The sequence below is a fragment of the Procambarus clarkii genome, chromosome 43, assembly GCF_040958095.1.
Source record: "Procambarus clarkii isolate CNS0578487 chromosome 43, FALCON_Pclarkii_2.0, whole genome shotgun sequence".
In the NCBI taxonomy this organism is placed as follows: Eukaryota; Metazoa; Arthropoda; class Malacostraca; order Decapoda; family Cambaridae; genus Procambarus; species Procambarus clarkii.
Window position 1 is genome coordinate 22,000,901 of NC_091192.1, and position 15,813 is coordinate 22,016,713.

General features: G+C 43.4%; 2 protein-coding genes across 5 annotated transcripts in view; one reads left to right on the top strand and one right to left on the bottom strand.

The window, feature by feature from the left end:
* The window catches only part of LOC138349741 (solute carrier organic anion transporter family member 74D-like), a 507,981-nt gene that overhangs the window by 475,511 nt on the left and 16,657 nt on the right, over positions 1 to 15,813 (bottom strand). The gene's annotated exons all lie outside the window — the stretch shown is intronic.
* Positions 3,123 to 3,449, top strand: LOC138373692 (uncharacterized). Its single transcript, XM_069340044.1, has one exon. The coding sequence runs from the start codon at positions 3,123 to 3,125 to the stop codon at positions 3,447 to 3,449; it is 327 nt and encodes a 108-aa protein (XP_069196145.1).

Consider the following 15,813-nt stretch of genomic DNA (forward strand, 5'->3'; position numbering starts at 1 on the left):
TACACCAGCCCCCATACACCAGGCCCCATACACCAGCCCCATACACGAGATTCCCACTAAAAACCGAGCACCGTATGAACGTGTCTCACAATAGTCTCTGTTGCCAACACCGTCGTCTCCTCTGGCCATATTAGCAGTACAAGAGACGGTGAAGGAGCAGACAGCACGGGGACACCTTCTCCTAATTAGGGATGTAAGGCACAATGGGTGAAAGAGAGAAACACAAGAGAATGAGAACACGTAATACACGAATACAGTCAGTGGCAAAAAAATTGCAGTGACAAAAAATGCAGTGAAAGTGAGAAAAATGCAGAGTGACAAAAATCCAGTGACAAAAATGCAGTGAGTGACAAAAATGCAGTGAGAGTGACAAAAAATACAGTGAAAGTGGCAAAAATGCAGTGACAAAAATGCAGTGAGTGACAAAAATGCAGTGAGTGACAAAAATGCACTGAGATTGACAAAAATGCAGTGAGAGTGACAAAAATACAGTGAGAGTGACAAAAAATGCAGTGAAAGTGACAAAAATGCAGTGAGAGTGACAAAAATGCAGTGAAAGTGACAAAAAATGGAATGTATTGAAAGAAGCTTACGACGTCGCCTCAGGCTATACAAGTTTGACGTGGAAATACAAAGAATGTTAACCACTCTTAATTAGAGCGTTAAGAGCGTTAAAAGGAGGCAGGACCCAAGAGCTAGACCAGACACAGACTCGGGGTGCACTGGTAGGCATGGTACCCGGCCCCACACATTCATGACCCGTATATAGAGACCCGGCTGGGCTATATTATATCGTGTGGCAAGGCTTGCTATCTTACATGATATTAAAAGGCTCGCTATCTTACATGATATTAAAAGGCTCGCTATCTTACATGATATTAAAAGGCTCGCTATCTTACATGATATTAAAAGGCTCGCTATCTTACATGATATTGCAAGTCTCGCTATCATACATGATATTGCAAGGTTCACTATCTTACATGATATTAAAAGGCTCGCTATCTTACATGATATTGCAAGTCTCGCTATCATACATGATATTGCAAGGTTCGCTATCTTACATGATATTGCAAGGCTCGCTATCTTACATGATATTGCAAGTCTCGCTATCATACATGATATTGCAAGGTTCGCTATCTTACATGATATTGCAAGGCTCGCTATCTTACATGATATTGAAAGGCTCGCTATCTTACATGATATTAAAAGGCTCGCTATCTTACAAGATACTGAAAGGCTCGGTATGTTATGCTAAATTTTACAACAAGTCTATGTTAAGTTAACCTACAATGTTGGCTTTGTTAAATTACAAAAAAATAATGACTGGGGACAATAATTTTACATCTATCGCGACATCATAACACGTCATTAATGACTTCAAGGATCAACAACATCCCTCATAATTAATGACTTCGATACCTATACCTATAATAGGTTAATTAATAATTGTAATTACGAAGCAATAAGATGCTTATCTTAACATACTAAGAAGGTTAGATAAGGTCGGTGTTTTCTATGAAGCTTTTCAAGGTAAACTAGTATGTTTAGTATGTCACATATGCACGTATTTAATAAGTCAATATTGACTATACGAAAGTGCGAGAACGGGTTGGCCAATGAGTGCACAACTAATTGGGGCGTCCGCTGAATTCGAGTCTGCTATCATTCAAAGTGTACAATCAATTAAATTGTTTTACTAATCAGAGTGTACCGCCAATTACGGTGTTCCATTATTACATTCAGCTTGAATTATCAATTGAAAGTGCACTGTACCAATTAAGAGTGTACTAGCGACCAGCGCATTACCAATCAGAGTGCGCTATCAGAGCGTACTGGCCGACTATACAATCAGAAACAAAAGCGAGTGAGAGCCGCCGCTCAGAGTGCTGCTCACTTCAACAATCAATAACAGATGATAGTTTGGACGAACAGCTTTAACAAACGAGCCAGAGATCATCCAATCAGAGGTCCCTCAGGTCTTGCCAACTGCGCCAAGATGCTGAAAGATTTAAGGAAGTATGATGAAACTTAAGAAGAGGAATTTACGGCGCAGATTACGAACCTGCTTCAGAGAGCCTGTGTGTGTGTGTGTGTGTGTGTGTGTGTGTGTGTGTGTGTGTGTGTGTGTGTGTGTGTGTGTGTGTGTGTGTGTGTAATTACCTAAGTGTAGTTACAGGATGAGAGCTACGCTCGTGGTGTCCCGTCTTCCCAGCACTCTTTGTCATATAACGCTTTGAAACTACTGACGGTCTTGGCCTCCACCACCTTCTCACCTAACTTGTTCCAACCGTCTACCACTCTGTTTGCGAGTTTGCTGTGTGTGTGCGTGTGTGTGTGTGTGTGTGTGTACTCACCTAGTTGTACTCACCTAGTTGTGTCTGCAGGATCGAGCATTGACTCTTGGATCCCGCCTTTCGAGCAGTGTGTGTGTGTGTGTGTGTGTGTGTGTGTGTGTGTGTGTGTGTGTGTGTGTGTGTGTGTCACTTCAGTTTAAATAACCAGTTAATCAGGAGAGTTTATAAGGCAGCCGTCCCACACATATGAGAAATGATTAATAGATGTCCGTCCGTTTCGGTCCGTCCTAAACAGTAGGCTAGCGAGCCAATATTTAAAACCGAGAAACGCAGAGTTTCAAAGTTCTATTTTTTCCCCCGGCGTTCCTCAAGCCTAATGCCGCCTGCCTGTGTCCTCACCAAGTCAGGCAATTAGTCCAGTCCGATCACAGCACGCAGGCCCCGGGTTCGATTCCCGTTGGCTTACCCATGATGCCTATAGCAGTGTTAGCTAACTGTTGTGGGTTGCAACCAAGGGAGAACAGTCATTGACCCCAGGAAGGGTGGAGGGAGGGGGGGGGAAGGGGAACCTGATCGTCTAAGGGAAATCAAACTAGTTACTGGGCTACCCCTCCCTCCCTCCCCCTCCCCCCAATCCCCAATCACTGACAGGAGGTGACATAGGTGGGATATGTGAAGGTGATTGGTTGTGTGTGTATCGGCCCATCAGAACCGGTGATTGGCTGGGTGGTGGATCACACCTGAAGAAATTGTCTGTATTGCCCATCACACCTGGAGACAATCTTTGAGTAGTGAAACGTTATTTACAATAGATGTTTGTGTATTGGTATGCCATCACAGACTGATGGTATACTATCACAGACTGATGGTATGCCATCACAGACTGATGGTATACTATCACAGACTGATGGTATACTATCACAGACTGATGGTATACTATCACAGACTGATGGTATACTATCACAGACTGATGGTATACTATCACAGACTGATGGTATACTATCACAGACTGATGGTATACTATCACAGACTGATGGTATACTATCACAGACTGATGGTATACTATCACAGACTGATGGTATACTATCACAGACTGATGGTATGCCATCACAGACTGATGGTATACTATCACAGACTGATGGTATACTATCATAGACTGATGGTATACTATCACAGACTGATGGTATACTATCACAGACTGATGGTATACTATCACAGACTGATGGTATACTATGACAAGCTGATGGTATACTATCACAGACTGATGGTATACTATCACAGACTGATGGTATACTATGACAAGCTGATGGTATACTATCACAGACTGATGGTATACTATCACAGACTGATGGTATACTATCACAGACTGATGGTATACTATGACAAGCTGATGGTATACTGTCACAGACTGATGGTATACTATCACAGACTGATGGTATACTATCACAGACTGATGGTATACTATGACAAGCTGATGGTATACTATCACAGACTGATGGTATACTATCACAGACTGATGGTATACTATCACAGACTGATGGTATACTATGACAAGCTGATGGTATACTATCACAGACTGATGGTATACTATCACAGACTGATGGTATACTATCACAGGCTGATGGTATACTATCACAGACTGATGGTATACTATCACAGACTGATGGTATACTATGACAAGCTGATGGTATACTATCACAGACTGATGGTATACTATCACAGACTGATGGTATACTATGACAAGCTGATGGTATACTATCACAGGCTGATGGTATACTATCACATATCATGGTATGTACTAGGTGAGGTATGTACTCACCTAGTTGTGCTTGTATCGGTTGAGCTCTGGCTCTTTGGGCCCCGTCTCTCACCTGTCAATCAACTGAGTGTTTTTTTGGTGTTTTTAACACACACACACACACACACACACACACACACACACACACACACACACACACACACACACACACACACACACACACCGGGGAGCCGGTTTCCAAACGGAAAGCACGCTGGGCACGTGATCCTGTGGTCCCGGGTTCGATCCCGGGCGCCGGCGAGAAACGATGGGCAGAGTTTCTTTCACCCTATGCCCCTGTTATCTAGCCGTAAATAGGTACCTGGGAGTTAGACAGCTGTCACGGACTGCTTCCTGTGTGTGTGGTGTATTATATGAACGTGTTTGCTGATGATGCTGAGATAACAGAGGAAGATAAATAACTAAGATGATTGTCACGCCCATCAAGATGACCTGGACAAAATAAGTATATGGAGCACCACTTGGCAAATGGTATTTAATGTTAATAAATGCCATGTTATGGAATGTGGAATAGGAGAACATAGACCCCACACAACCTATATATTATGTGAGAAATCTTTAAAGAATTCTGATAAAGAAAGAGATCTAGGGGTTACCTTGAGGTTACCTTGAGGTGCTTCCGGGGCTTAGCGTCCCCGCGGCCCGGTCGTCGACCAGACCTCCTGGTTGCCGGACTGATCAACCAGGCTGTTGGACGCGGCTGCTCGCAGCCTGACGTATGAGTCACAGCCTGGTTGATCAGGTATCCTTTGGAGGTGCTTATCCAGTTCTCTCTTGAACACTGTGAGGGGTCGGCCAGTTATGTCCCTTATGTGTAGTGGAAGCGTGTTGAACAGTCTCGGGCCTCTGATGTTGATAGTTCTCTCTTGAACACTGTGAGGGGTCGGCCAGTTATGTCCCTTATGTGTAGTGGAAGCGTGTTGAACAGTCTCGGGCCTCTGATGTTGATAGTTCTCTCTTGAACACTGTGAGGGGTCGGCCAGTTATGTCCCTTATGTGTAGTGGAAGCGTGTTGAACAGTCTCGGGCCTCTGATGTTGATAGTTCTCTCTTGAACACTGTGAGGGGTCGGCCAGTTATGCCCCTTAAGTGTAGTGGAAGCGTGTTGAACAGTCTCGGGCCTCTGATGTTGATAGTTCTCTCTTGAACACTGTGAGGGGTCGGCCAGTTATGTCCCTTATGTGTAGTGGAAGCGTGTTGAACAGTCTCGGGCCTCTGATGTTGATAGTTCTCTCTTGAACACTGTGAGGGGTCGGCCAGTTATGTCCCTTATGTGTAGTGGAAGCGTGTTGAACAGTCTCGGGCCTCTGATGTTGATAGTTCTCTCTTGAACACTGTGAGGGGTCGGCCAGTTATGCCCCTTAAGTGTAGTGGAAGCGTGTTGAACAGTCTCGGGCCTCTGATGGGGTGGTTCTAGATAGAAAACTGTCACCTGAGGACCACATAAAGAACATTGTGCGAGGAGCCTATGCTACACTTTCTAACTTCATAATTGCGGGGATCGATCCCCGGCGATGGCAGAAACAAATGGGCTGAGTTTCTTTCACCCTGATACCGCTGTTTACCTAACAGTATACAGGTTCCCTGGGAGTTAAACAGCTGCTACGGGCTGCTTCCTGGGTGTGTGTGTGTGAAAAAAAATTTTGTTGATTGACAGCCGAGAGGCGGGCCGAAAGAGCCAGAGCTCAACCCCCGCAAGCACAACTAGGTGAATACAACTTGGTGAATACACACACACACACACACACAGGAAGCAGCCCTTGACAGCTGTCTAACTCTCAGGTACCTATTTACTGCTAGGTGAACAGGTGCATAAGGGTGAGAGAAACACTACCCATTCGTTTCCACCTCCGCCGGGAATCGAACCCGGAACCTTAAGACTACGAATTCCGAGCGCTATCCACTCAGCTGTCAGGCCCGTGGATGGTAGTGTGGGAGTGTGTGTGGTTGGTAGTGTGGGAGAGTGTGTGGTTGGTAGTGTGGGAGAGTGTGTGGTTGGTAGTGTGGGAGAGTGTGTGGTTGGTAGTGTGGGAGAGTGTGTGGTTGGTAGTGTGGGAGAGTGTGTGGTTGGTAGTGTGGGAGAGTGTGTGGTTGGTAGTGTGGGAGAGTGTGTGTGGTTGGTAGTGTGGGAGAGTGTGTGTGGTTGGTAGTGTGGGAGAGTGTGTGGTTGGTAGTGTGGGAGAGTGTGTGGTTGGTAGTGTGGGAGAGTGTGTGGTTGGTAGTGTGGGAGAGTGTGTGGTTGGTAGTGTGGGAGAGTGTGTGGTTGGTAGTGTGGGAGAGTGTGTGGTTGGTAGTGTGGGAGAGTGTGTGTGGTTGGTAGTGTGGGAGAGTGTGTGGTTGGTAGTGTGGGAGAGTGTGTGGTTGTAGTGTGGGAGAGTGTGTGGTTGGTAGTGTGGGGGAGTGTGTGGTTGGTAGTGTGGGAGAGTGTGTGGTTGGTAGTGTGGGAGAGTGTGTGGTTGGTAGTGTGGGGGAGTGTGTGGTTGGTAGTGTGGGAGAGTGTGTGTGGTTGGAAGTGTGGGAGAGTGTGTGGTTGGTAGTGTGGGAGAGTGTGTGGTTGGTAGTGTGGGAGAGTGTGTGGTTGGTAGTGTGGGAGAGTGTGTGGTTGGTAGTGTGGGAGAGTGTGTGGTTGGTAGTGTGGGAGAGTGTGTGGTTGGTAGTGTGGGAGAGTGTGTGGTTGGTAGTGTGGGAGAGTGTGTGGTTGGTAGTGTGGGAGAGTGTGTGGTTGGTAGTGTGGGAGAGTGTGTGGTTGGTAGTGTGGGAGAGTGTGTGTGGTTGGTAGTGTGGGAGAGTGTGTGTGGTTGGTAGTGTGGGAGAGTGTGTGTGGTTGGTAGTGTGGGAGAGTGTGTGTGGTTGGTAGTGTGGGAGAGTGTGTGTGGTTGGTAGTGTGGGAGAGTGTGTGGTTGGTAGTGTGGGAGAGTGTGTGTGGTTGGTAGTGTGGGAGAGTGTGTGTGGTTGGTAGTGTGGGAGAGTGTGTGGTTGGTAGTGTGGTTGGTAGTGTGGGAGAGTGTGTGTGGTTGGTAGTGTGGGAGAGTGTGTGTGGTTGGTAGTGTGGGAGAGTGTGTGTGGTTGGTAGTGTGGGAGAGTGTGTGTGGTTGGTAGTGTGGGAGAGTGTGTGTGGTTGGTAGTGTGGGAGAGTGTGTGGTTGGTAGTGTGGGAGAGTGTGTGTGGTTGGTAGTGTGGGAGAGTGTGTGTGGTTGGTAGTGTGGGAGAGTGTGTGTGGTTGGTAGTGTGGAGAGTGTGTGGTTGGTAGTGTGGGAGAGTGTGTGGTTGGTAGTGTGGGAGAGTGTGTGTGGTTGGTAGTGTGGGAGAGTGTGTGTGGTTGGTAGTGTGGGAGAGTGTGTGTGGTTGGTAGTGTGGGAGAGTGTGTGTGGTTGGTAGTGTGGGAGAGTGTGTGTGGTTGGTAGTGTGGGAGAGTGTGTGGTTGGTAGTGTGGGAGAGTGTGTGTGGTTGGTAGTGTGGGAGAGTGTGTGTGGTTGGTAGTGTGGGAGAGTGTGTGGTTGGTAGTGTGGGAGAGTGTGTGGTTGGTAGTGTGGGAGAGTGTGTGGTTGGTAGTGTGGGAGAGTGTGTGGTTGGTAGTGTGGGAGAGTGTGTGGTTGGTAGTGTGGGAGAGTGTGTGGTTGGTAGTGTGGGAGAGTGTGTGTGGTTGGTAGTGTGGGAGAGTGTGTGGTTGGTAGTGTGGGAGAGTGTGTGGTTGGTAGTGTGGGAGAGTGTGTGGTTGGTAGTGTGGGAGAGTGTGTGGTTGGTAGTGTGGGAGAGTGTGTGTGGTTGGTAGTGTGGGGGAGTGTGTGGTTGGTAGTGTGGGAGAGTGTGTGGTTGGTAGTGTGGGAGAGTGTGTGGTTGGTAGTGTGGGGGAGTGTGTGGTTGGTAGTGTGGGAGAGTGTGTGGTTGGTAGTGTGGGAGAGTGTGTGGTTGGTAGTGTGGGGGAGTGTGTGGTTGGTAGTGTGGGAGAGTGTGTGTGGTTGGTAGTGTAGAGGAACTTTCCTCCATCACAATAATCTTCCATCACAATAATCTCTAAACTGCTTATCTCAGGAATGTATTAATTAGGGCGTCTAATCACATGATACTTAATCAATTACAAAAGTTCAAGAACTAATCCCCATATATTTATTTACCAACAACTGCCTTGTCTGCAGTTATTATCCAAATTACAGTAAATAATTAATATTTCTCTGATTTTAATTAATCTAATTTAATTAATCAAACTACCTTCTGTATTTTAAAATACTAAAATATTACACTTTCGTCAGTTTATCGGCAAGCTGAACTTTAGGCTCTTAAAAGCACCGCAATATTGACGCTATGGACAAAACCGTTAGAAATTGAGCCGTTTCCTTCAAATTTAAACCGTTTAAAAATAGCCGTTGGCCTTGAGGCTATACCTGTCCTCAGGCCAGGTTTCAGGCCAGTCGCCCGGGATGGAACCCTTAGGAGAAGGACGGACTGCTGGGAGTCGAACCCGCCTAGCGAACCCCACTGGTCGCTAGACCTGTTTGTCCTCACTCAACAAGCGACTAAGAGGCTTGATAACACACACTCATTAACTCGGAATTTTATTTTAACAAATTGCAATGAAAAATGGTTCAGCTCATCAAAGTCTTTAAAGTATTTGACTCACATTTAATTTAAACAGAGTTTATGTGATAATAGGAGACAATACGTATTATCGCATACAATTTAATTATATTTTATTTAATTAAACGGAGATGGAAAGAGGATGTGGGGTAGCCATAAGTGTTGAGGTCAGTTGTAGTGTGGGTAAACCAGTAAACCAGTACTGTATTATGGAATACAGCGGGAGACATTGAGACATTATAGGGCGCGCTGGCTACCTACACCGGCCAACTAACTCTTGGAGGAGTCACCATGTGTATCAGATTTGTGTTACGACCGACCTGGTGTTCCTTGAGACCAGTGTTCCTTGCTCCGGGATACTTTAGTGTTACCCTCGCTACTGAGTGTTGGAGAGGGGGACGTCATGTCCTGTGGAGCAGTGTTTCACTAGCTTCAGAATGCTTCAAACACCCCGCCCAGTGTTGCGAAGGTGTTACTTTTCCCATGGGGGGATGAGGGGGTACATTTTCACCCCCTGGTGAACCCCTGCCAGGGGAGAGGGTTCATGGGATACTGTGTACCATTGAAAAGTAATGGAAAAAAAAGTGAAAAGAAATGGACAAAATTTAGTAAAGATTTTGTAACATGTAACACGGTATAACTTTAAATATAACATATCTCTTCAGTAAATACAATTTCTGGGTATATTAATGTAATAAGAATATAATAATCTTAATAGTGTAATAAGACCCCCCCATGATATATCATGGAGGGTCCTCGACACAGATCCCTTAATGGACGGAAATAGATGTATACACAAAACTAGCAAGAATATAGAGAGACAACATTTCATACCGAAAAAATTTCACGAGTGAAAATAAGAATTAAAAAAACAGAAGAAAAATGATGATCCCAGATACAAATAGACGAAACCCCGAAAGAGGAATAGAAGGAACAGAAGATTAAATAAATTTTTTCGTGAATTTCTCCCCATGTAGTGTTGAAGCGCTTTATTGACATTGCACTTTATACTCTTATTACATTAATATACCCTAAAATTGTATTTACTAAACAGATATGTTATATTTAAAGTTATACCGAGTTACATGTTACAAAATCTTCACAAAATTTTGTACATTTCTTTTCACTTTTTTTCCATTTCTTTTCAATTAAGTGGAGGAAACAATGGGGCTTACACTCTCAATAAAACTGAGGCCCACCTGTCTCATTGTCCCGAGATAGCCCAACATCAGTCACTCCCGGATTCAATATATATCACGGCTTATGTCCCGCCAGACAATGCCCAGAAATAAAATACGAAAAACAAAAAATAAACGAAAAAAAATCCCCCCGCGCAAATCAGGCGTTCGTGGAAGCTTCCCTTGAGGCGGATTTGTGCCGTCTTGCAGTCGCTCTTCCCACGACGCAAAAACTGTCCCGGGCGCGTAAAAATGCGTACAAGATCGACGACACCTGGCGGGGCAGCTACAGCACAGAGATGAACATGGCTCAAGGTCAATTGTTTTTTTTTCTCCCCTTGTGAGAGGTCAGCTGGGCGTGTTTGGCACGCCAACATCACACACACACACACACACACACACACACACACACACACACACACACACACACACACACACACACAAACACACACATGGAATGCATTAGGCACTGATGTGGTGGAGGCAGGCTCCATACACAGTTTCAAATGTAGATAAGATAGAGAGCCCAGTAGGCTCAGGAATCTGTACACCAGTTGACTGACAGTTGAGAGGCGGGACCAAAGAGCCAGAGCTCAACCCCCGCAAGCACAACTAGGTGAGTACACACACACACACACACACACACACACACACACACAGCACGTCTGTGTCCCCCCCCCCCCCCCCCCCCCCCCCCCCCCCCCCACCCCCCCCGCCTCCCCCAACCAGATACTGGACGAGGCTATGAAACGGAAGCTTGTAAAGCTTGTATGATAAAGTTGCATGTGGTGAGATGTAGTTACTAAAGATGCGATATACTTATGAAAGGTGCGCTATGTTTGTGAGAGGTGCGATATAGCAGATATCGCACAGTGATATATAGCTGAATGATATATCCCAGTGATATAACTCAGTGACATAGGGAATATATCAAGACCTTGAAATATATACGAGTCCAGGGCATATATCAACACCTGGGAATATACCGAGACTAGGCAATATATCAACGCCTGGGATTATATCAAGACCAGGGGGGAATATACCCGTTTATTTTGCATATTTAAATATGTCCTTGGTTGTATTTGAACAAACGTTAAGACAGTAATCACTAACCATCACTTTGGGTTGTGTGGTGAAGTTTACCACATCAATACCAACCCCAACCCAAAGCTCCGAATGCCAACCCCAGATGAGAAAGTGTGTCAAGGAACTTACCCAAGCCTCAAATATCCTCCAAGGAAATCCCCCCAGAAAAAACCTAAGAAATTAAAAGTATTATAAACAAAGCAACATAAAAATTCCAAGGAGACCCAAGACCACAAAAATCCATTAACAGATTGAGAGGAAAATCAAAATATCTCTTCTCATTCAGATATGCCAACCACCACCACCACATGTATTGAGTTAATGCTTGCATGGTATCAAAATTCTCACTTATTATTGGTTCGTTCATCCCCTGCGACGTAATTCAGCATAATGTGAAAGAAATGAGGGGAAAAATAGAGAAACTTGTTCTCGTAAAGGTTCAACAGCTTCGCCTCCTCTTCTGCTGATGTTCACAAACGTCTAAGTGTCAAGATTTGACAGGGAGGGTGAAGAGAAAGGAGGTGAGGATCTCTGCCGTCAATGACCGTCTTCGTGTGAATTACTCAAACCAACTTATCACTAGCTGGTGTACTAATTAATCTTTTACGATATTCCTCTCAATCTCTATTCTCAAAGCGATACTTGTAACCTTTAAGACACTCCCCCAGGGTGTGTCTTAGTGTGTCTACCTCAAGACAGTGTAGCACAGTGATGTAGCACAGTGATATAACACAGTGATATAACACAGTGAAATAACACAGTGAAATAACACAATGATATATCACAGTGATATAACACAGTGATATAACACAGTGATATAACACAGTGATATAACACAGTGATATAACACAGTGATATATCACAGTGATATAACACAGTGATATAACACAAGTGATATAACACAGTGATATAACACAGTGATATATCACAGTGATATAACACAGTGATATAACACAAGTGATATAACACAGTGATATAACAGTGGCAACCCAGAGTTGCCAGAGCATCCCTCATATACTAAGTCTGTCGGTTGTACAATATGGCAAATAACAATTATTATGTAAATGCACTGCACGCAACATGCTAAAACTCGGATATACAAATTAAATTACATTATAATATTTATGGAACCGAAATGTATGCCTTTTTTTTAGTTTCAGTTGCACAATCTATTCAACTTCACTAATGCACATGCAAATTAACTAACAGTCCAATCGTAACTCATTACTCTTCTAAATTATCGTGCAATTACCTGCAAGGCTAATTTACATATACTACACTCAAACAATTACTGGTCAACGAATTGAAGTGTCTAAGTCGGCAATCGTTTATATATATATATATATATATATATATATATATATATATATATATATATATATATATATATATATATATATATAATCATCTTGAGATGATTTCGGGGCTTAGCGTCCCGGCGTCCCTGCGGCCCGGTCCTCGACCAGGCCTCCTTTTTGTTACACATCCCCCAGGAAGCAGCCCGTAGCTGCTGTCTAACTCCCAAGTACCTATTTACTGCTAGGTAACAGGAGCATCAGGGTGAAAAAAACTCTGCCCATTTTTGTCTCCGCCTCCACCGGGGATCGAACCCGGAACCTCAGGATTACGAATCCGAAGCGCTGTCCACTCAGCTGTCAGTTCCCTTATGATAGGCATAAATCGGAAAATTTCCAATTCAGGACGAATATAGGAAGGGAATACAGGATGTGGATAGATGGAATAGACTGCCATTTAGTGTTAAATGGTTGAAATGGGTGAATTTAAATGGGTTCCACCTAGTATGGGCCACCAGGCTTGCTGCGGTGTTCGCTCTTATGTTCTATTAGAGTCAAGAGTGTGGATAGATAAGGCTAGGAAACTCCACAAGAGCAGAGGACTAATTAGAATATCATTCTAATAAATTATTCATTTTAATAAATTATAAAATTTATTCTTATTATAGTTTAAATATATATTTATTTATATATATAGTTTTATATATATTTTACATAATATTTATATATTTATTTATAATATATATATATATATATATATATATATATATATATATATATATATATATATATATATATATATATATATATATATATATGTTGTACCTAATAGCCAGAACGCACTTCTCAGCCTACTATTCAAGGCCCGATTTGCCTAATAAGCCAAGTTTTCATGAATTAATGTTTTTTCGTCTATCTAACCTACCTAACCTAACCTAACCTAGCTTTTTTTGGCTACCTAACCTAACCTTACCTATAAATATAGGTTAGGTTAGGTTAGGTAGGGTTGGTTAGGTTCGGTCATATATCTACGTTAATTTTAACTCCAATAAAAAAAATTGACCTCATACATAATGAAATGGGTAGCTTTATCATTTCATAAGAAAAAAATTATAGTAAATATATTAATTCAGGAAAACTTGGCTTATTAGGCAAATCGGGCCTTGAATAGTAGGCTGAGAAGTGAGTTCTGGCTACTAGGTACGCAACCCGTTCTCGCAAATTCGTAAAGTCAATATTGACTTATTAACTACGTGCATAGGTGATATACTAAACACAATAGATACCCCTAAAAAGATTCATAGAAAACACCGACCTTACCTAACCTTGTTAGTATCTTAAGATAAGCATCTTATTGCTTCGTAATTACAATTATTACTTAACCTATACCTATTATAGGTTAGGTAATAATTGTAATTAAACAATAAGATGCTTATCTTAGATACTAACAAGGTTAGGTAAGGTCGGTGTTTTCTATGAATCTTTTTAAGGGTATCTATTATGTTAAGTATGTCACCTATGCACATATTTAATAAGTCAATATTGACTTATTAAATTTGCGAGAACGGGTTGAGGTACGACATATATATATATATATATATATATATATATATATATATATATATATATATATATATATATATAATAAGTCCTAAAATTAGTCATATAATAAATTAGAAATTAGAATATTATTATTAGAATGAACGCTCTTAGACTGGCTTTAGTCGCTCTGCTAAACTAGAGACTCTATAACCCCCCCCCCCCCCCCACTCCACGACCCTTCAAACCCTCGAAGCCTTCAAATAATCCTGTTAATCAGAAACCACAATCAATAATCCCAGTCACTGTCGTTACAAGGGGGACCCATTCAAGGGGAGACACTGGCATTTTGGTAGCCCCTGCAGATTGAATTCCTCGCCGCCTTGTATTCCTGTAGCTTGAATTCCTCATAGTCGTTTTGTAATCCCTGTAGACAGGATCGTCTACAGAGACACCAAAGACACATTTATGCCCTTTACGGAGATTCGTAATAGAAGAGAAAAAGGAGATTCGTTATAACAGAGAGGAAAGAACTGATAATAACGAAAGATGAGGAGAGAAGCAACACTTTCGACCCGCCTCCAGACATGCGCAAAACAAGAACCTAAAAAAAACAAGTTTTTCAGTGTTGCGAGGCTACCCGGAGTGTCCGTTCAAGGTCATGATATCAGACGTTCATGGACAGGTCACAAACACGTTCATGGACGGGCTATAGAGAGAGAGACGTTCATCACCAGGCTACAGAGAGAGACTTTCATCATTAGGCTACAGAGAGAGACGTTCACCACCAGACTACAGAGAGAGACGTTCACCACCAGACTACAGAGAGAGACGTTCACCACCAGACTACAGAGAGAGACGTTCATCACCAGACTACAGAGAGACGTTCACCACAGAATCATATATTAATTGTAAAGGGGAACAGAAAGTAGAGCGTACATATATCTCTCTGTTGCAACACTGATCTTCAACATGACACCACTGACGAAACAGTTGTGCAACACAAACCCCTGACCCCCCAATACTGTCATCATCAAGTCACTTCCACGGCACCCAAGGATCCCGCCACCATATCTGGTGCCAGTCCCTCTTCTATCACCGTCCTTCCAGCTACTGTCCCCTCACTTTCCCCTTGAATGCCTTCCCCGTACAGGCCAGGTTCCCTTCCCTGAGTCCCCTAAGTCTTGTCCTGAGCCTCCAACCCCATTATTGTCTACCCTCGTAACTCGGTCGATAGACCTTCGGCCTCACACGCTTGGGGACCGAGGTTCGAGTCTCCTACAGTCCAAGTGAATGGAATGTTAATTTCCAGGGAAGTGTGGATTGTCAAGTTCGCAGATCTCTTGTAAATGTGTCCAAGCTTAGGTTAGGACCCACACTCCATTCTCTGTATGTATGTCCACTTCTCCTGGCCTCCAGGGGGCCAGATTCACGAAGCAGTTACGCAGGTACTAACGAATCTGTCCATCTTTTCTCAATCTTTGGCGGCTTTGTTTACAATTATTAAACCGTTAATGAGCTCCGAAGCACCAGGAGGCTGTTTATAACAATAACAACAGTTGATTGGCAAGTTTTCATGCTTGTAAACTGTTTAATAAATGTAACCAAAGCCGTCAAAGATTGAGGAAAGATGTACAGGTTCGTAAGTACTTGCGTAACTGCTTCGTGAATCTGGCCCTGGTACTCCATGCCAGTACATCCCCCCCCCACTCCCTCTCTTGCCTACGTAGTATTATCATAACCCATCCTCAGGTTATGCTCCTCCAAGCTGTGGCCGACCCAGAAGACGCAGTCATAAATTTTATCATATTGCATATTCAAAATAATTTTTTTCCTCAAAAATATTTGAATATTATATGCATATATCATATTTGTATTACATTCTGGTGACTAGACAGTCCTATGTTTGGTTAGGTGTTTGGGCTCCGTTAGGGTGAAGCATTTTGGGAGGTGTGCAACCGGTCCTCGACTCAAGTCCATTACATCCAGCGGTCGACCCCACAGACGCATTCATAAATTTTAACATGC

Bases quoted from the DNA above. Each gene is read 5' to 3' on its own strand.
- LOC138373692 (XM_069340044.1), top strand. From the start codon at position 3,123: ATGCCATCACAGACTGATGGTATACTATCACAGACTGATGGTATGCCA.